The sequence below is a fragment of the Podarcis vaucheri genome (genome assembly GCF_965113315.1).
Source record: "Podarcis vaucheri genome assembly, chromosome: 16".
NCBI classification, from domain to species: Eukaryota; Metazoa; Chordata; class Lepidosauria; order Squamata; family Lacertidae; genus Podarcis; species Podarcis vaucheri.
The window spans coordinates 27,261,610-27,282,156 of record NC_138754.1 but is presented as its reverse complement, the minus strand read 5'-3'; the positions used below and the strand labels follow the sequence as shown (position 1 = coordinate 27,282,156).

Genomic DNA, 20,547 nt, shown 5'->3' with positions numbered 1-20,547 from the left:
CTTTGATCTTTGGCTGCACTTTTAGAGCAAAGGGAGTAGCTTGGAAGATATTCTGCCTGGATATCTAGATGCCAGCAGGAAACCATCTGGGAAGTGTCCTAGCAACGGGATGATGGCGATTGGATTTCTAAAAAAGGGTTGGTTTGTGGTTAGAAACTCTTAAGGTACAGCTTAGCTCTGTGTGGCAGAGATATGAGGTTTTTAGAATCACAGATATCACAGGAGGTCACTGTTTAGTCATTCTAGTTGCCTTCTCTCTCAGAGCAGGGCTGTTCCTGACACTCCTGTGGTCCGTGAGATGTCATGCAGTTAGTGACATTCTAAGCTTACTCCTTTTGGCCTTCTCAGGTGTCTGGAGACCATCTTTGAGGAGCCAAAGGAGAAGAACGGGTCCTTGATCTCCGTCAGTCAGCAAAAGAGGAAGCGGATTTTGGAGTTCCAAGATTTCACCATTCCCCGGAAGAGGAGAGCACGCAGCAGAGTCAAAATGATGGGCGGTTCCACCCGGGCTCAGAAGGCCGCCTTGGGTGGAAGAGAACTAGACATTCTCTTGATCCAGAAACTGACAGACCTGGAAAGCTTCTTTGCCAAGGAGGAAGAGCAGGAGCAAGCATCAGGCAGTTGAGGGTGGGCTGGCGGCTGGGAACGGCCCATGTCCTTTAGCGCTTCAGCGTGCCTGAAAAGGCACGTAATCAGTTTCCCCATATGAAACCACTCTGCTCCGATCCCCGGACGATCAGCTCTTGTTTACGGGCCTGTCTGGCATGGCCGTAGAGATAGTTCATTAAGCACTGGGGAGGAGAGCTTCTAATTTCCTTTTAACGCAGCCAGGTGGCTCTGTCATCCTCCTTGCAGCCTCACTGAAAATCATTGTTTTAACATCCTCTGGGGGAAATGGGTGGGGCAGATTAAAGGCTAATGCACCTTCAAAGACAACAGGATTTAAACTTCCAAATGTATGTGTGCGTTGGGTTTTCAGCCACTGCTCTTTTGTGCCCCCCACCCCTAGATGTCGTAGGGGGCTAGGAGGACCAAAAAGCTTGAGTAAAATGGGCAGCAGGGGGAAGAGCTTATTCACAAGCAGCACTTGTGAAGCAAGATTTCAACATTTTTTCCATCCTCTGTAACCAGTCAAGGATCCTCTGCCGCTCTCTTGATCAAAATTGTCTCAAGTCAGCCAGAGTCTCTCCTGGGAGATCCCACGACAACATAACAACTTGCACTTTTGTACTTTGTTTGCTGCATGTGGACCCGTTTTAAAGATGCGTGGTACGGACACTGTGGGTTGAGGTTCCCCTGGGAAATGGCTGTAATTGTTCATTCCCCCCCCCCCCCGAGATGAGGGATAGCAGGTAGCATGAGCTCAGCCCCGCTCTTTCCCTCCTCACTATGTTCCTTTTGCTGACTTGAACCTTTCGGTATTTGACACACCAGTGGATTTCAGCTGCAAAGTGCACCACATTTTGTTGGGTTATCTCCCCATCCCGGCATCGTCTCTTCTCCCCGCCTGCAAATGCTGTGACTCTTAGATTCCTCCTCTTTTTAACTTGAAAAAATATAGGTTTGGGGCCAAGCATTGCCTAGCTCATCTAGTTGAACAATTTATTAATAACCAACTGGTCTGTATAGCCTGGTGAGTAGTACAGTACTGGGTCCTGACAGGTGGAAGCTGGTGAGCGGCCAGTGACAATTGGTAGCCACACTCAGGAAAGCTTAGCCTCCCCCTGCCCAGTTGGGAAATTTCTGTGCTCTGGGATACTCTTCCCCTCCCCATTATTATTTGAGCATTTACCATAGGGAACAGCAGCTGCTGTGTGTCTGCAGTGCCTATAATTTGGGCCAGATTTAATGGCTGAAATCCTCATAGCTCGCCTCCCTCTCATTTAAAATTTGCACTTTCTGTACCTCAAATGCCCCTTTGGGATACCTTCTTGTTACCTCCAGAATGAGCATTGCTCTGGCATCCAGTCAAGATAGCAGATGATGGTAACTTGGGCAAGCCCAGGGGTGAAATCTGTGCTGCCCTCGCTTCTCTGCCATCCCCATATCGGAGGAAGCAAGAAGCAGAAGGTGTCAGCCCAGTTGCCTGTGATAAAACCCTGGGCCTGTAAACTGGAGAAGTGGAGGGTGGGGGGCTGCCGCACATGTGCCTGAAGCAACCGTTGGATTCCTGCTGCATACTCATCTGTATGGGCAAGTGAAATAGTTTCCCCAATGTGATAAAGATGAGAAAACTGGGAATCGTTTTTTTGATGGTGCAACCTACCCCGAAGTAGAACGCTCTCCAGATGGTTTGGACTACAACTCCCAACAGCCCCAGTATCGTATGGCCATGCTGGCTGGGGCTGGTGGGAGTTGTAGTTCTGCCACTGTGGGGAAGGTTGGACTAGATATCGTAGCCAGTTCCATATGTGACTGACGTTATGTTTGCTACTGCATGCAAATCTGTGGACGCTCCTGGCTAGCAAATAATACTTTTATCATGGTAGGCGATCCCTGAACATCTCTAGTCTCGATATTTTGGATGTGTTGAATAGAATCATCGTTAGAAGTACATTTTAAAATACATTTTTTTGTCCCATAGTGGGATTCTATGACACAGCACACCAGGACAGATTGTGATGTGGGGATTTCCAATTCCGTTGTTGAGCTGATGTTCCATGAGTGCCAGGCAGGGTCAGTGCTCTGAACAAGAGTATGTCCTCCACTGTGAATTTTGAATTGTCTGTTGTTGGTGTCTTTTGTGTGGGTGTGGTTTTACTTTCCCGCTCCTGTTTTGTTCGCTTCCTCTTGAGAATGCATTTCTGTAAAGCTGCAACATGGGAGTGCAAGGACTGTTCTTGCCTTTGTTGTGTTGCAGCTGACCAGAAAATGAGGCTGAATTTTCCCTGTAATGTGGTGGGATATGTGGCAATCCCAACAATGGTTTGCATTGAAAGAGGCTTTCTTCCCTACTTGGGATTCTTTCTAAAGGCATCGTTTTGTGTGGATGCAAGTTCCTCTAACCCCTGTTCTCATAGGACCCGTAGACGGGTTGTGGCAGTAGTGTGGCTGGTGAAAAGTGTCCTCTGGAGCTGCCCCCACCACAAGAGAGAGGTTTGGAGGATAGATTCCCGAGGAAGAACCTGCCTTCAGGCAAGGCCCTTTCCAAGCTGGCGACTGGAATTCTTTTCCTTTCTTAGTTTTCAGTACAATCATTGAAGAAATTCTACCCAGAGCACTTGAACGAAAATTCCCTGTCAGGAAAGAGCCAAGGCAGCCTACGGTGTAAGCTCTTTGGGACCCGGAACATCGTTTTGTAATAAAATAATGTGGCTTGTGAGAACTGTGTCTGCTTGAATGAAATCAGGAGTACATAAAAATGCAATCCCTCTGCAGCTGCCAGGAGGAAATAGGGCTTGCAAGGTAACATCGCCAGGGACAGAGCATGGGTCATCTCTGCCAGTGGTTAGATTTGACTGTCTCCTTGTCAGGCTTACGTCCCCAGAGCTCTTTGATGAAGCTCCAACTGCTTTGTGGTTAGTGTTCAGAAATGGCTTCTTTAAGCCTTTTGCATTAATAAAAACTGAATGGAAACTTGCACATTTTTGTACCTGTCATGCCATTATTATGTGGTGTTTTTGTTTTTAATTCCAGTAGTCTGAGTTTGAAATTTTGCTTTCTTCGTATGTTAAATTATGGAAATAAAAAAATTAACATTTCATGTGTGTGTTAAAGGGATTTCTTTGTTTTATAGCAATGCCTTTATTTAAATTTGCAATGATATACAAGACCTGGAGAGTATCAGATTGGGAAACACATGGCTAGTTGTTAAATATCAGTAGCTCTGCAAGTAAATCTTATGCAAATCATTCCGGGGTAAGCTGCTGTGAAATGTTTCTAGGCAAGTGTATGTTTTGGAGTAACTGAAGATACAGCCTGAGGAAAACTTAAGCATGGCGGTACTGGAGGCTGGCTACCAACATGGGTGACATTCTAGTATTAGCTGGTGTACTAAACCCACCTTGCATATGTTTCCTAAGGAAAACAGCCAGCCACTGATGAAGCCCACAGAGCCTCCTGGCAATTCTCTGCCTTCCTGGCAAATGTATCAAATCTTCCACTGCAGTCTCACTTCTGTTTCGGGAGTTTCCCTGGAAACAACATCAGTGATGCTCTGAATAGATGCAAGTGTCTTGTTTGCAGAAGTCCAGGATGCCTGAAAACCAAAATGGGATGTATCTAAGTTATGCCACTAGGCAGGTGTGTGTGTGCGCGCGCACACACCCGCTGTGTTTTTCTGAGAGTGTCAAACAATCTCAGAATGTAGCTTCCTCCGAATCTCAAATTTGCTTTCTGTAAAACACGTTTTCAGCCCTTAACAGCTGCAAGAATGTGTTTGGACAGCTGCTGAAATCTTTTTAGCAAAGCCAGACAATAGTCTGAAATCTATATATCTTTGGGTTGAAGCAAGGGGCTCTGTGCCCTTTATGGTTCCTACCCTAACCCATTACAATAACCAAGCAAAATACAATTTGCAGGGGTGCTATGTGGGGTTGTTGTGCTTTAATTGCATTATGTTTTTATATACTGTAATTCCCCCCCCCAAAAAAAACCTCATGAAGGGTGGATAAGGAATTCAATTAATGATGATAATAACTCTCATTTATCACAAATTGCCTAGCATCAACAGATTTGAGCATAATTTGCACTATCTTGCTGACACTTAACACGTGCATAGCACATCCATACTACTCAAATAACTTTGCAGGCATGGATTCTATTATGTTTCATTGGTTTTACATGATTCAACTTAATGTCTGTCAGTCATCCAATAACCTGAGAGTTCTCCAACAAATATAGCAAATCATGCATTCTATTACTAGATCCTGTAGAAGCTCTCCAGCAAGGGGATCAGTATTCTTGCCCTCATAAGCATGTCAAGTACAATGCAGTAGAGGGCAAGTCGGGTGCACAACTTAGACCCTGCCATATGTCTCCTTCCAGGTAAGCACACCTTACCTGCAGGTGTGCAGTTGAAAACAGACTCTGCAAGCTGGAAGAAGGGCTCCCCAAGGATTGTCTCATAGTCCAGGTGGCTTGTAGGAATGAGATGCCGAGTGGCATCTTTAAAGAGCAGGTCACTTTCACCATACGCCTTTGATTGAAAGAGCTGAAAGGTCAAGCCTACGCTTTGTTCCTAAAAAAGAAAAAGGTGAAGCTGTGGAAACGTGAGTACAAGCAAAGCCAATATAGGATGCTTCAATATCTTTTCTGTCTGGTTATGGACTGTATAGATTGCTTCACCCATTTCCCTCTCTGTAGTCTCTGCTAGGAATCATCTCTATCATTTTGACTCCTTGTTTTCCAAAAGCATGGCCTTTATTTTCCTCAAGGGGCAGCAACTGTAATTGGATGTCCAGCAGTGGCAGGTGGGCATGCAATTCCCCCCCATCCCCCAGATCATGTTCCCAATTAAAATCACACCACCAAAGGAGGCCACATAAAATTATGTGGATGCAGAGTTGCTTTTCCACTTGCAGCTTAAAGCCAAACAGCAATAACTGGGTATTACTTAAACCATCCACGGCTGGAAGCTCTCACAAATAATGCTTAAGCTCTTATCATTCAGTTCAACACGTTCAAACTGACCTGTGACTTCACCAGGAAGTCATAGACCTTTGCTACAGTTACGGGGCGAGTCACAACTACATTGGGAGGGACAAGGCCCAGGTTGCAGACTTTCCACTCTGTCACATTTGCGCGGCTGCCGTCGAGGCACAGGAGTTCAAGGTCACTTGGAGAACATCCTTTTGCCCAGCCTGAGCTATCCAGGTCTGCGAAGGAGCAAAAACAAAGCAGTTCTTCATGAGATCCATTTGCTTTGTAAATAAGATCCAAATATCTGTCATTGAACAACTGATCATTTTTAAGACCTCTTATGATTTCTTAAGAATTAATAGAACAAAAGAATACAGTACAATTTTTTATGCAGGTGTTAAGTTCCAAGAGTTCCGAGACTCTCAGAAACAAAAGTACAGTAGTACTAGTTCTCCCTTACAACGTTAGATTAGATAGGCTATTTAACTGGTGATAACATCTGGAGGGAAGTTAAGTTGAAAATTCCCTTTGACACCTTACTGGAATCTTAAAAGATTGAAAGAATCATCTTACACTGAATATTCTGGAGCAGGTTATGGTGTTCTAAAAAAGCCACATCACCAAAACTTCTTCCACTGGGATCACCAAAGAGGCATCTGGAAGAAGAGTGGTCCAAATCCAGCAAAAGTTAGTCACGTGAATGGCTTAAAACACAGTCAGATCATTCCCCCCCCACTGTGTTGCAAGCTGCATTTACAGTGTTTTTTTACATGGGTGTGCCCCTTATGAGTGAGGGGTGGTGGGGAAATTTGGCTCAATTTGCATTTTGATACTAATCTGCCTGATTTTCACTTCCAAAAATGATACATGAACCAAGATGTAGCTATTCTTAGAAATTTGCACTTCTCCAAATAAAAAGTGTGTCCATAAGTGTATATATTAATGAAAATAACCTATACAAATGCATTACATTATGTAATACTGCTTGCAAAATGTATGTATTAGGCAAACCTGCAACATACAAATATGTGTCTGTTAGGAGAAAATAGCACTAAAATGCTGATTAGTTTTCATGAGGACTTAAAAAAAATACATCGCAGACTGGTGGGAAAAGTGACAAACTGAATTTAAGATTGAGGAAGAATGAGAAACTGAGAGAAGCCAAAATTTACAGATTTCTCCATTCCTCCTCCGAGCATGACTTAGTAGTCTGATAAAACACACTATTTAACTTGGCATGTAATGATTGCCACCAAGGAATTTAGAGTTTGGCAGCAGTCAGCCAATATATTTTTTTAAATATAATTTTTATTAAATATTTTATTTGGTTACAAAATCCTTTGCCTCTTTTTTCAGGTAGCAGAGTCTTTTCTACAGATCAGTTGCATTAACGTTATAATGTATACAGCAGTCATTTTTAAGCAATATCCTTCGACTCACCTGAGGGCACCCAGGTTTCCATAGTAGAGTTCGTTGTGATTGGCTGTGCACCTGGATGACCCCCTTCCTCCCTCCGCCTCCTTTTGCCCAATGCAGACTTTGCAAAGGTTCCCACCACCTCCTGGCATGCACCCCTTCCAGAAGTAATCCTCGTAAGCTTTCAGTGGGGAAGAGAAAGGCCAGTGGTTAAACTCGCAGTGGAACAGTGGTTAAAAGCAGTGGAGGAAAGTATTCCCTGATGGCTGAAGAAAACTAAGGAACAGGATAGCCAATTTTACTCAGCTTGTTGTTGCTTGTGCAGAAAACATTTAAAAGCAAAACTAAACGGTTGGTTGTTTATATTTATTTCCCTTTCAGCAGCCAGGTATCATTTGCTTTTCTAAACGCTTGTGTGATGCTTCCCCTGCTCTTTCGGTGCATAAGAGTTTTGCTAACTTGAACATTTTGGCTGAACTGACTGTCTAAATCAGAACTTTGAAACCAAGGTATTGTTCTGCAAATCAGCCATTAAAAAAGTTTGTGTCTGTTGCAGCAGTGAAAAGCAGCCAATGAGAGAGTCCTCTTTGTATACCTTGTGCAGTGCAGTTTGTACACATGCATAACTTGCCGCACACATCACCTTGATTTAAATTACACATTAAAATCCTTTTTTTCTGGGGACAGTAAGCTTATCTCAAAATACATTTGTGCTTCGCAAGCTGGATAAATTTGTACCACAAGCCCAGTATTTTCATACTTCAGCAGTATCAATTCCCACCAGTATTCAGGCCCCAGATAGACAGAGGCATTAATGTGCAGCTTATTTTAATTTCCGTGGCCACAGCAGCACAGGGATGGGGAACCTATGGACTTTCAGATGCTGCTAGATCACACCTCCCATCCTCTCTGATGGTTGGCCATGTGGCTGATGGAAATCTAACAGAATCCTCAGGACCACATTTTTCCCCAGCCCACATTGTACCGGGTCGTGAACTCGTTTGAAATATTCAGTAAAGTAGGCCCCATTTCCAGCTGCACATGTTTAAACCAGACGTAGCTAATGTGTTGCCTTCCAGATGAGGCTGGACTACAATTCCCATCATCACTGACCATGCTGCCTGCTGGGACTGATGGGAGTGGTAATCCGACAGCATCTGGAAGGGACTGTGTTGGCTAGAACAAGTAGGAGGCTTAAATGGAACATAGAAAGGGAAGTGGCCTAGGCTTCTATCCTGATTCTATTAAGATCTAGGACCGGCTTCCTCAACCTCGGCCCTACAGATGTTTTTGGCCTACATGATCCCTAGCTAGCAGGACCAGAAGTCAGGAATGATGGGAATTGTAGTCTCAAAACATCTGGAGGGCCAAGGTTGAGGAAGCCTGAACTAGTAACACCACCCCCTGACACACCCACTCCCACCTTTCCTCCTGAATCAATTTGTCCCCATTTGTTTTGTAGATTCTGCTGTAATTCTCACCAGAGCTGAGGTTGCAGTTGGCAGTGCCATTCTCCTGAGCCCCCACCGTGTACTGGGCAAGGAGGAGCCACCCTCCTGGGCTGTACACATGGCTGTGGCAGGAGCGCCTCCTCCCCAGATTGTAGATGTTCACGTGCTTGGCATTCTTCTTGACAAGGGCCACTGCATAAATTGGAGGAAGAGCTGTGTGGCAACGAGGAGGCATTAGAACATGGCAGCAGGAGCGGATCTACTATGAAACAAAGGAAGCTTAAGCGTCTGGGGCCTCTAATCCTAGAGGGGCCCCAGAAGCAACTTTAAAAAGGGAGGGGTCTAGTAGATGCAATTTGCGTTGCACGAAAGGTGGTGGATTCTCCTTCCTTGGAGGTTTTTAAGCAGAGTTTGGAAGGCCACCTGTCATGTAAGATCTAGTCTAGATTCCAGCATTGCAGAGGGTTGGATTAGATGACCCTCGGGATCCCATCCACAATTCTATGATTACAGACACTTCCCTTTACCTGTAAGGTGGGCCAGCTTCTCATTTTCCTCTTCTTCCTGAGCTGAAGTGCATTCTTCTCCTATACACAAAAAGGCATAAGGAAGTGACATCTGAACAAAAGACTCATGCCTTACACCACTTGGTAGGTGCTCAATACTAAACACAGATTGATTTGATTCAATCTTCTCCAACCTGACCTTCCCCCATATTTTGGGCTACAGCTCACATCAGCCCCAGCCAGCAGTGTCAATGGCCGGGGATGATGGGAGTTGTAGTCCAAAAATCTGAAGGTTGTCAGTTTGGGAATTACATCAATTCATGTCTCCTTTAGGAAAGTGCCTTTCATATCAGACACAGGAGCTATCAGTTTCTTTCTCTGAGGGAGAATTCCTCTGGAAAACAGAATCCCAGGATGCTCTAGCTGAGATACCCATGTCGGGAATGCCATGTGAACACTCTGGCCCCAGAAGTGAACCTTCAGGCCACCTTACAATATCCATTTGCTCCATTACAAATTCACTGTGGCACTGAGGAACTTGCACCAAGAAGACGGGGCACAGAAAAAGACCACAGGCGCATTCTTCGTACATGCCTGTTCATTACTCGATGATTACAGCATCAGCTATTGCCTTGTAAATGATCAGTCACAGAGTGAACACCACTGTGAGCACTGCAATATCACCTGTCAGTGTCAGAAAACAGCAGCACAATACTGACTGTACTATTCAACTACCAGTCATCAAGTGCCAAGTCAAAGAGTAATGCACTTCAATGCATGAGTCAGCAAAGTGCTATTTTAATTCTTCTGGTTGCAAGCTTTGCTGAACTGAAAACGAAAGCTACTGGAGTGAGAACTCTGAATTGGATGGCAGTAAAGGCTATTCATTTGAGCGGTTTAAAGTTAAGTGTCATTCCAGGATGTTTGAAGGGTTTATTTTAACTTTCATTTTATCTTAATACTAAGTATATCTGCTTGTGTTTGTGGCAACAAGTCATTTTATGTGTATTGTTTGCAATGACCCTATGGGCAAGAAATATTTATCATAGCGTAACATGCTCGCACACACATACACACATCACATTACCTCTGCCATGCACCGGATTAGGCATTTTACACACCACTGACATTTACGGTTATCTGCAGCAGCTTGCAGAATATTCCCCCTGCGTGCTTAGAGGTATTCTTTATGTTTTACTTTTATTGCCACTCTAGTGAGAAACCAATTAAAATGTGTTAGTTTGGTGTGGTTTTTTTTAAAAAAGAGGCAGCTCACCATAACATTCTGCAGCCACAGGAACAAGCGCACATCTCCCTGCAAAGTAGGCATGTGTGGCGTCCAGTGTAACAGCGTCTGCCTCATTGTTCTGCCCCGTGAAAAAGTGCACAGTTGACAGTCTGACATTGGCATGTTAAAGAAAGTTAAAGAAAGCAACCCCCTTCCCTGCAAGCCATGGAGTTCTTGCCAGAATCAAGGTCTTTTCCCAGCCATCGTCTGTCTGGGCTGGGAAACAGGTGGAACTGGAGATAATATTAGTTTTATAGCCCGCCCATGTGGCTGTGTTGTCCCAGTCAATCTGGGCCTTATTGAGATGGGGTGATTTATTTGTATCTTTTGCTTATGTAAAAAGAAAACGCTACCGGTTTTGCTTCCCAGAATATGTGCAACTCACCTTGATCAGCTCAATGCAGTTGGCCATAGAGTTTGCTTGGACACAGACCAGTGGGTGTGACCTGACATTCAGAGCCCACTCCTCACATTTGCGGAGTTCAGCGTTGCTGATACAACACCAGCGGACCAGGCTGTTGGCCAGGGAGCTCCCTGAGGCAGCAGGAGAAGATATTGTCATAGGAAGGAGGACAAATTGCATCACCTAGTAACCGAGCTGCTAGTACTTCAAAGATCTGAGGAGTAGGCTGACAGACAGATATTTGTGCAAAATCTGCAGGTGCTAATTTATATTATAGAAGCAAGTTTAGAATTTAAATGTCACAGGTGAGACAGGTGGTCTCCCATCTAGATCACCCCAGATATATACTTTAGTTGATTTGCACCCCAAATCAGTTCAGTTTCCCTTCCTTTACCAAAATTCATAGGCAGTGTGCCCCTGAATAATGCCCAGTGGTTGGGCACTGCAAGTGGAGGAGCACTGCTTTTGCACTCAATTTTGGCTTTTGGGCTTCCCGTTGGGGCAGCTGATTGGCCACTGCAAAGACAGGATGCTGAGCTATCTGTGCCTCAATTGGCCTGATCCAGCAGAGCTCTCCTTGTTCATTGTCCTCCAAAACATCTCTAGATGAGATCACATTGAATTAATTTATACTCCTAATTCAGCATCCAGCCCAGTTCTGCCTCTCAATTCAATTAAGCATCCAGAAACACCTGGGACTCCTAGAAAACGATCTGGAGCCCATACCTGAAGGGCTGACCACCAGCTATGCTCCTGGTGCTATATAGGATCTTCGGGGCTCTTTTGATCCTATATAGGATCTTTCAGGACTCCCCATGACTTCATGAGGGAGGGAAGCACTCTCTCACCTTCATGGCCCAAGCCCTGCAGCAGAGCAACATAATCCAGGCCAAGAACGTGGCTGATTTCAGCCTCCTCATCAACAAGCTGGAAGCGGTGTGTCGCATCGAGGAAGAGCAGGTTCTTCCCTCTGAAAGGCGCAGAGGCAAAAATCTCGAATCTGGCCTTCTCTCTTCCCTTCTTTCCAAAGAGGTGCTAAGAACAAGAGCAAGTTTCAGCTAGCCTTGGGCTACCCAGCAGAGGTGGCTATACGATGAAATAAACCACTGGGGCAGCCAACATGGCAACCTCCAGGTATGGTTGGACTGCAATGCCCATCATTCCGGATGACTGGCTATGCTGGCTACAGCGGATGAGAGGTGGATCGCAACAACAACTGGAGGCAGTACTGGCACATATGATGGGGCAAAGCTATCTTCCCAACACCAGCATCATTGCCGCCTCCCTGGATGGGATGGGATTTCGGCAAGGTCAGGACCTTGCAGCTGCACCAGTGGGACTGTGGCTGCCAATCCAGTGCTGCTCCTGGTGCTCCCATATAGAGACACACACCCTCCTTATTGTGTCAGTGCCATCCTGGTAAGTAGCAGTAACACCAGTATTGGATTTTTAAAAATTATCTGCCATGACTCACCCACAACCATACTTCTTTGCTATTTTTTTTCAAATGCTGATATAACTTCAGCATCTCTTTTCTAGCTATTATTTAGCTGATAATATAGTGAGCCAGCAGCAGACACCCCCCCCCCCCGAAAAAAAGCAGAGGCCACATATCTTCAAGGGAAAGAGTGTGTGTGGACATGATTGTAACACCCTATAAAACGTGCTTAGCACCTCCCACAAGCCATGCAATTGGTGAGAGCTTTCACCAGCCTGGCCCCCCCAGATGTTTTGTACCACAACTCCCATCAGCCCCAGCCAGCATGGCACACTGTTTTCAGGAGCACAAAAACTAGAGCACCCAGTTTCAACACTCAAAGCAGCCAGATTTTGTTGTCTGCCAAACACATTTTTTTTTAATGGAGTAGTCCATTTGGGACTCTCAGTAGCTCTCTGTGTCAATGAGGCCTGGGGCATGAGCCCTGCTGTACCCCTCCTTGTGTTGGCTAAGAAATACCTGAATGACAGTCAGAAACTTCTTGGCGATCTTCTTGAAGTTGTGGCGCGTGACAATGGCCCGTCCTGGCCCTCGGCCCAGATTGCAGGCAGCATAAGCAGTCATGGGAGCTGTGGACCCGTCAGGACACAGCAACTCATATTCTTCTTGTTCTGACTCTGAACAAGGGGAAGGGAAAAGAACGAATGGCATCGAGAGAAGCTGGAGTGAGAGAATTTAACATCGGGCTGCTGTACATCTCCAGGGCAGATGTTAAGATGAGAGTCTCCGAGCAAGAAGTTTACCTGTGGCATTCATGATGGCCAGGTGATCCAGGAAAGCAACATCTGCCACCCCATTCTTCAAGCACCTGCACACAGATTGAAGTGGCGTTAGCATAGGAGACCATGCAGCACCTGCTCCAGCCCCACCCGCCTGCACTTCAAGCCCAAGTGCAAGGCCACCTGAAGGCCCCATCTGAACCAGAGAAGGGTTCGCCACCGCTGGTCTCACAGAAGTGGTTCTTGTCCTGGATGTAGGATTTCTGTCCTTGGCACAGGGAGCAGAGCTGCGGAGAGGCGACTCCGATGCCGGGGATGCAGCTGGCATTGAAATAACCACCGACGACTGGAGAAATGAGAAGGGGAGACATCCTCATGGAAACGCACTGCTAAAATAACACGGATTCTCGACTCAACCTCTGCATGATCAGAATGTAAGAAGAGCCCGTCTCGGTCAGACCTAAGAAGTCGCATCTACTCCAACATTCTGTTCTCAAATAGCCAACCAGGTGCCTCTGGCTCACAAGCAGAACCTGGGTGCAGCAGCAGTGCTCTCTCCCCACTTGTGATTCCCAGCAAATTCAAAGGCATACTGTCTCCAGCAACAGAGGCAGAATGTAGCCCTATCCCCAGATAAGCACGCACAGAAATGTACCCACTATGTTGTATTCCTAAGTATGGCTACTTAGAAGTAGACCCCTCTGAGTTCATTGGGACTTCATTCTAGGTACAGGACTGCAGCCTGAGGTTGCAAATCTATACCTATATCTATATAACTATATAAAACAAATCTATAACCTTTGAAGACATTCCATTGAACTCAATGGGGCAAACTTCTGAGCAGACATAATACTGTATGTTAATGCTGTAACCAAACTTTTTCAAGAGTCAGACCCCAGTCTTCATCTATTTTTTAAATTAGAATTAGGAGTTTAATGTCTCAATGGCAGGTGATAGTTCATCACCTGGGCTGCAAGTTAAGAAAGTAGGTGCTTGTTTTACTTAGGCTACTTTGGGGTCTGGTCTCTTTCTGCAGCGGTGAATGAAAAAGAAATTAATCAATAATATGTTTGCAGCTAACAATGAATGGTAAAGGTAAAGGGACCCCTGACCATTAGGTCCAGTCATGACCGACTCTGGGGTTGCGGCGCTCATCTCGCTTTATTGGCCGAGGGAGCTGGCGTACAGCTTCTGGGTCATGTGGTCAGCATGACTAAGCCGCTTCTGGAGAACCAGAGCAGCGCACGGAAACGCCATTTACCTTCCCACTGGAGCGGTACCTATTTATCTACTTGCACTTTGACGTGCTTTCGAACTGCTAGGTTGGCAGGAAACAATGAATGGTAGCTTCTGTTTAATCATTCATTTTTAAATAATTGTAAATTATATTGCACTTTCTTTTCCTATATTGAAGTTTTGATAAAATGTGGGTTTATTGAAACTTAACTGGTAAAAGACAAGATAATTAGCCAACTAAATTTCTTGAATTGGTTGACAGACTTAATCCTTTTGAAATTAAAGATGCCTCATAATGATCTGGATCAAAAAACAAAAACAGGAAAGGAGCACTTTACCAGGCAACGCAATGACAACAGGTGCTTCCTTTGGGTGTTGTCAAATTGGTTTGCAGCTCTCCCTGAAAAAAAGCTCTGGCCAAACAGGATCTGGGAACCTGTCTCAGGATCTCATCACGTGTTTATGTTTTGTGGGCACAGACGGGTATGAGAATACATTGTGAGGACACTTTGTGCATGTCATGATAAATTCTCAGGTGCAGTTTGCTTTTCTTTGACACGTAACATCCTGGGTATCGTCCAGCCTTAAAACAGTTAAGCAGTTTGGTGCTCTTTTGGTTTCAGTAACATGCTCTGGCATTTCTCCTGCTCAAACCAGGGGGACTAAAGAGGACGTCATGTGGCAGAAGTGGTCCCAATACGAGTAGAAGGACTTGGGACCTATGGTAGGTGCTTTGCACATTGTCCTTCCCCTCAAATTCCAATCGGTTGCAGACCTTTGATACAAGGCTATGCATCTGATCTTTCACTGTGCACTCACTGTGGCTGAGGGGCTGGTCTTCATCCCATACGAGGTCATTCCTAACCAGAAGAAAGCCCAAAGGGATGTTCCAACCAGAGGTCCACCTGGCTCCATTGTGGCAACTGCGACTCCCTTTTAGCCTTTGGATATCCAGCGTTCCTCGTCTGGCCACAGCTACAGCAAACACACAGTTACCTAGTGATAAAAAAGGTACAGAAGGAACCATGTTAATGAACACTGAGAGATCTTTGTGTGAACAGAACAGCCTTCCTCAACTGCATGCCCTCCAGTTGTTTTGGATCTCAACTTTCTTCATAGAGACGTGCTGACTGGAGCTGATGGGAGCTGTAGTCCACAACATCAGAAGGGCACCAGGTTGGAAACGGCTATACTGCACTAAGGCTTCCTTCGTGTTCTCAGGATTTCCTAGGGAGAAGGAATGATGGTTGAGCCCAGAGGAGCCAACTCCTAGGGGCCGACGGGGCTTTGCCCCACCAATAAAGCATCTGAGGGGGTTGTCCACCCCAAAGCTAATGGGCATTGCCATTCAAATGATTGTGTTCACCACATCATGTGATCGAATACGCAGGGTGGGGCTTGCCTTACCTCCCTCCCCATATTTTATTCAAGTTGGCACCCTGGTTGAGCCAGTTAAGTCTGTGTTATGTTGATATGCTCTCAGTTTATCACAGATCAAAGCAATGTCTCTGTGTGGAAAAAGCAGGGCCAGTTCTGTTAAAGAAATGTTTACAGTACTTCCAGATGGCAGTTTAATTTACAGTTGGGCTATTGGCATCAGTTATGTTTTGTAAATTATTGATTTTCTGCTGGAAAGATTAGATCCCAGATTAAGTTGGGGGGCAGGGTATGGACAGACATTTTGATGCCAATGATGTCATGTGGACCCTGAGGAGCATCTATCCCATAGTAAAACCCCAGAGCCAAGGGAGCGGGCCTCCCTCCATAGCACACTGATTGGAACACTTCCATGACCCTTGACCTCCATTGCCAACCTAGGTACACCAGGGATTGTGCTGGACTCAAGGCTTGGCTGGGCAGGCTCTTGACATTTCTATAGGGTCTAATCAATTTGCTGGGTGCTGACACCAGCCCTGGGGGTATGGTCACTAACTGACCTTCCATGTAGATCTCCTTTGCCACCACACTCAGGCCATAAAGCTTCACAGCCGAATACACATCTCCAGCATCCAAGGAGACAGCATCAGCTTTGTTCACCTAATTAAGAATGAAAATAGTATTTAAAACAAGCTTCTGAATATCTTCAGTACAAGTTATTCTAGTCAGGCAGACTTTTCCCAACACTTCCTGGGATTATTGGCTCACATCCTGCCTCTAGTCATGGCAGAATTTCATCTGGTTAGGATTTAATAAGTACGTATGTAGCAATAAATGGGCTGTAATCTCTCACATATTAAGCATGAAAACCTGCCACAATAATTGCAGTAATTTGCCTGGGGCAACACCGCTTCCACCCTGAACAGATGCTGTGCTCAGCTAACCCCACAATTAATGTGCGACTCTTCATTCTCACTAGCGGTGGAGCGTGATTGTATGGTGCCCGGTGCATGCGCAGCGAATGGAGCCCGCTGTGCACCAGCTCAGCCCTCGCCACTGAAATTGCCAGAGTAATACCATCCCTGAGCCACTTTGTGAGGCACAGGGCCCTGCAGCACTTTGCAAGGCTCAGGGAAGGTGGCATTAGAAGGACGCCATGTGCCCTTCATCATCATCATCATAATTTATTATTTATACCCCACCCATCTGGCTGGGTTTCCCCAGCCACTCTGGGCGGCTTCCAACAAAACACTAAAATACAATAACCTATTAAACATTAAAAGCTTCCCTAAACAGGGCTGCCTTTAGATGTCTTCTATCACAGCCTCACCCTTGAGGGTCTGGAATCGAAGGGCACATGGCTGTTGCGCCCTCCTGGCGCAGGGCTGGCTCGGGGGGGCGGGCGTGAGCAGCACACTGTGCCTGTCAGAAAAATGCACCCGGGGCAATCACCCCAGCAGCCCGCCCCCCCCCCCCACATACCCTTGATTCCCACCATCAACAACCTGGTGCCCTCAGGATGCTTTGGAATGCAACTCCAATAAGCCTCAGGAACATACTGCCATGATGGCTGGGCCTCATGGGATTTGTAGTCCAAAATGCCCAAAAGACATCAGAACCACCAAGCCCACCATTCTGTTCTCACAGTGGCTGATCAGATGTCCTAAAGGGAAGCTGACAATAAGGGCGTGAGCGAAACAGCGCTCCCCTCCTGTGGTTTCCAGGTATTCGAAAGCACTGATGCCTGCTTCGACTGTGGAGGTAGAAGAAATGAATGAGATCCGAGGTTTGGATAACCTCTGGAATTTCTGGGTACTCACTCTAATCTTGTCAATGCAGTCGTAAGTGTTGTGAGCTCTGATGCAGGAAACCCTGGCAAAGGCGTTGACCGTGGCAGGAGGCAACACTGCCAGAAGCACTTTAGATAGCTCTGAGCACTTCCTCTGCTCCAGGTCAGAAAGGGTGCACCATCGGAACTTCTTCCCTGCAAGAACAGAAAGAGCAGGCAATGTTATGAATAGGGTAGAAACTGAGAAGCTTGAAGGTAAGCAATGAAGAAAGTTGAGGAGCAGACACGGCTGGTCCCTATTTGAAAAAAAACAAAACATGCTATGCAGTCTGCACATCATTGATGAATGGCAGAGCCATCAGGACAGGATTTGGGGGAAGAAGTCAAGGCCCCACTCGGCAGAATGAGCAGGAGTCCCCACCTCAAAGCAGGAGTACCACATTTTGAAACAAGTCAGGTGATACGCATTGCCTGTAAGGGAGAGGGACGCTGCAAAATAAGGATGGGGAACCCGTCTCCCTCCAGATGTTGTTGGACTCCAACCCCCCTCTCTTTCTAGCTTTGTTCCCAACAACACGGCTTCCCCAACCCAATGCTACCAAACAAATAATAAATAATGAGAGGAGCACCGGTGCTGGTGGTTGGCACAGCATTCCAATAACAAGACATAACATTTTAAAAATTAAATTAAAAATAAAGCAGAAGACTAGTGTAATGGTGGAGGGGCTTGCTGGCGTTTGCCTCTTAAAAGCAAATTAGCATTGTTCAGGGTGGAGGCTGCCTTTCATCTCCCTCAGTGCCTCCACTCTTACCTGTAGACCTAAGAGAAAGAGTGGTCAGGAGGATGACCACAGTGGCTGCCGCAGCCTTCATGGCCAAAGATGCAAAGCATAAATCCAGTTTGCCTCCACACACTGAAGCCTCTGCCTTGCCTCATACCAGGGATTCCAGAGCTATGACTGAAACAAACAAGGGGTCTTGGCACTGCCTTAAATATTTATTTTCGGGTTTGGGGGAGGATTAACAAAAGAGAGAGAGAGAGCAGCAGCAGCAGCATCCACTGGATGTAAGGATGATGGGCGGGGAAAGGGGCCCCATTCTTAGGCACAGATGGGAAGTGTTAGCAGGGCTTGGTCAAGAGTTGGCCTGGCGAGTCTCCGAGATAGAATAGATGAGTTATAACGTTTTTCAGTCTTCTCACACTGGCAATCTGTCATAGATAGCACTGTGTTGGGCTTTAAAAACCTCATTTCACACTCAGCAGAAGCAACTGAACCTTAAATCTCCTTTTGAACTAGCATTCTGAGGATTTTCAAGTGTCAGGAATGGATTTTGAAGAGAGAGAGAGAGAGAGAGAGAGAATGCGATCTACCCACCTGCACATCCTCAGTCCCTCAGTTTTTTTTATAAAGGTTCAGAGTCCTTCACCTGCATTCTCCAGATACATACATACATAACCTTATCTGTATGCCATGTTTCCACAGTTCAAGACACTTACAATATGAAAAAACACATAACTACAACATAACAAAAGTAGATATAAACAATAAAACATTAAAAAATATACCACGAAACTGAACATAAATGAGATCTTAAATAAAAATACAATAAACCAACAGCAGCAACCCCCTCCCAACCAAAAACTGAAACCACACCCCAGCCCATGAGTCTGTTCAACAACCTCAGCTTTTGTAGCTGGAGTCAGTCAGGGCCCTGCCTGCATAAGCCAGTTGGAAAAAGGCCTGCACTCAGGGATCCTCACAATACACACATCCCCTCCTGGATTGCAGGTGGTTCACCTGAGTTCATAGCAGAGATGAGATCTGAACTAAGTAATTAATAAATCTAAATTAAGGCAATACTTTTATTATTGTTAATATTGTGATGTTTTTACTGTTAGCTTCCCTGAGAGTGTGTGACAGAAAGACTGCTGGTGTCGTGTAGTATAGTGGTTAGAACTTTTGCCAACCTGGTGCTTTGTAGATGTTTTAGAATACAACTCTCATCAGCCCCAGGGACATCACTGGGCAGCTATGTTGACTGGAGCTGATGATGTTCAAAACATCTGGAGGGTACCAGATTGGGAAAGTTGATTTACAATGCAATTCTATATAAATACACACACACAAGTCCTGCTATCCAAACACTCACTATACAAAAATTCACTGATCCAAACATGAGGAATTTTTATCCAAACAAAAATATACACCGCAGATTCAGATATCCAAACAGCCAGACCTGCATGCATTACTGTAAACAAATAAGCAGCCTTACTTTTTTGTGTTTTTCTGTTCCACTGCAGCTGATTCACATGGTAGGAGGAATGGATGGATGGGGAGAGATGGGACAAATAAGAGAGCATTTGTTTGCCTTTTGCAAAGTTTCAGAGGGTTTTCCTGGTTTCGCCCATCATTTTGGAATTAATGGAAAGTGTTGACTCGTTATGCAAACGCTTGCCTGACTTTCCGAGAATGCATTGTGTTTATATAGTGAGACCTGTCTTTATTCAGAAGTGAATTTATTGTGACTTACTCCCACGTAACTGTGTACATACCACTCAACTGATCCCTGGATGTCCTGTTTTTGAGTGCAGCCTCCCAAAAAACACATTTTGGAGGGCTGTGCTTCCATGCGAGTCACCTGACTCGTGTCAAAGTGAGACCCCGAAAGACGGATTCCCCCTTTTCCCCTCTGTGGCATGTTGGGGGGGTATGCAGTGTGTAGACAACTGCACCACGAAGATGGTTGTACTATGACCAGGGTAGCCCAGGTTGAAGCCATGCTTGGCCAGAAGCTGACTGTGCCTCTGAGCTACTCGTTGCCTCTGACCATTTCTACCTTACAGGCTTGTGAGGATAAAGAGAGGGTGGAGATGAACCACTTATGTTGACCTGAGCTCCATGAAGTAAAGCTTTGTTTAATAAAGTTTAATAAATGTAAATAAGGCGAGATGTATAAACTCAACGGAATGATCTCCCTAGTGAGGCCTACCTGCTGCTGGCATTAACACCTGCCACATCCACACCTGGCTTCCCCCAAAGAATCTTGGGAAATTGAGTTTACCCCTCACAGAACTACAATTACCAGCACCCTGAACAAACAAGAGCTCCCTGGATTACTTGGGGGGAAGCCATGTACTTTAAATGTATGGTGTAGATCAGTACAGTAGTGAACCCTTTATGTGCTCTGTCATTATGCATCTCACCTCCTAGCCATTTAAGGGAATATGGATTATCACTGCTGTTCTCTGTATGTGCGTGGGGGCCTTCCCCCCCCCCCACCCA

The 20,547-nt window shown here is 45.6% G+C and overlaps 2 protein-coding genes across 7 annotated transcripts in view; one reads left to right on the top strand and one right to left on the bottom strand.

Annotated features, from left to right (window-relative positions):
* PRR14L (proline rich 14 like) overlaps window positions 1–3,701 on the top strand; it is a 23,791-nt gene extending 20,090 nt beyond the window's left edge. For both annotated transcript variants that reach the window (XM_082202965.1, XM_082202966.1), the window contains one exon: window positions 349–3,701. In XM_082202965.1, the coding sequence (XP_082059091.1) occupies window positions 349–625 (277 nt within the window). In that variant the 3' untranslated portion in view covers window positions 626–3,701. The remainder of the gene's footprint in view (window positions 1–348) is intronic.
* LOC309521007 (ovotransferrin-like) lies at window positions 2,770–20,547 on the bottom strand. 5 transcript variants are annotated; one of them, XM_082203141.1, is made up of 17 exons: window positions 19,538–20,547; window positions 17,295–17,458; window positions 16,035–16,134; window positions 14,917–15,093; window positions 13,045–13,207; window positions 12,886–12,950; window positions 12,602–12,759; window positions 11,493–11,679; window positions 10,627–10,775; window positions 10,230–10,320; window positions 8,975–9,034; window positions 8,478–8,660; window positions 7,021–7,177; window positions 6,154–6,236; window positions 5,632–5,816; window positions 5,002–5,179; window positions 2,770–4,198 (listed from the first exon to the last, which is right to left on the bottom strand). In XM_082203141.1, exons 1-17 carry the CDS (start codon window positions 19,623–19,625, stop codon window positions 4,146–4,148), a joined length of 2,241 nt encoding a protein of 746 aa, XP_082059267.1. In that variant the 5' UTR covers window positions 19,626–20,547; the 3' UTR covers window positions 2,770–4,145. The 5 variants fall into 5 exon arrangements, with proteins under 5 accessions (XP_082059267.1, XP_082059268.1, XP_082059266.1 ...); XM_082203142.1 differs by lacking the exon at window positions 19,538–20,547 and adding an exon at window positions 18,076–18,639; XM_082203140.1 differs by lacking the exon at window positions 19,538–20,547 and having other exon boundaries at window positions 8,478–8,639; window positions 17,295–17,783.

What these genes read in the sequence shown, in the direction of transcription:
- LOC309521007 (XM_082203139.1), bottom strand. Translation starts at nt 17,603, where the DNA reads ATGATGTGCAGACTGCATAGCATGTTTTGTTTTTTTTCAAATAGGGAC. An exon ending in ACTGCATTGAGCTGATCAAG is followed by an intron (nt 10,321 to 10,626) that starts GTGAGTTGCACA and finishes TTCACGGGGCAG; the next exon opens with AACAATGAGGCAGACGCTGT. An exon ending in TGTGGCTGCAGAATGTTATG is followed by an intron (nt 9,035 to 10,229) that starts GTGAGCTGCCTC and finishes TTTTGTGTATAG; the next exon opens with GAGAAGAATGCACTTCAGCT.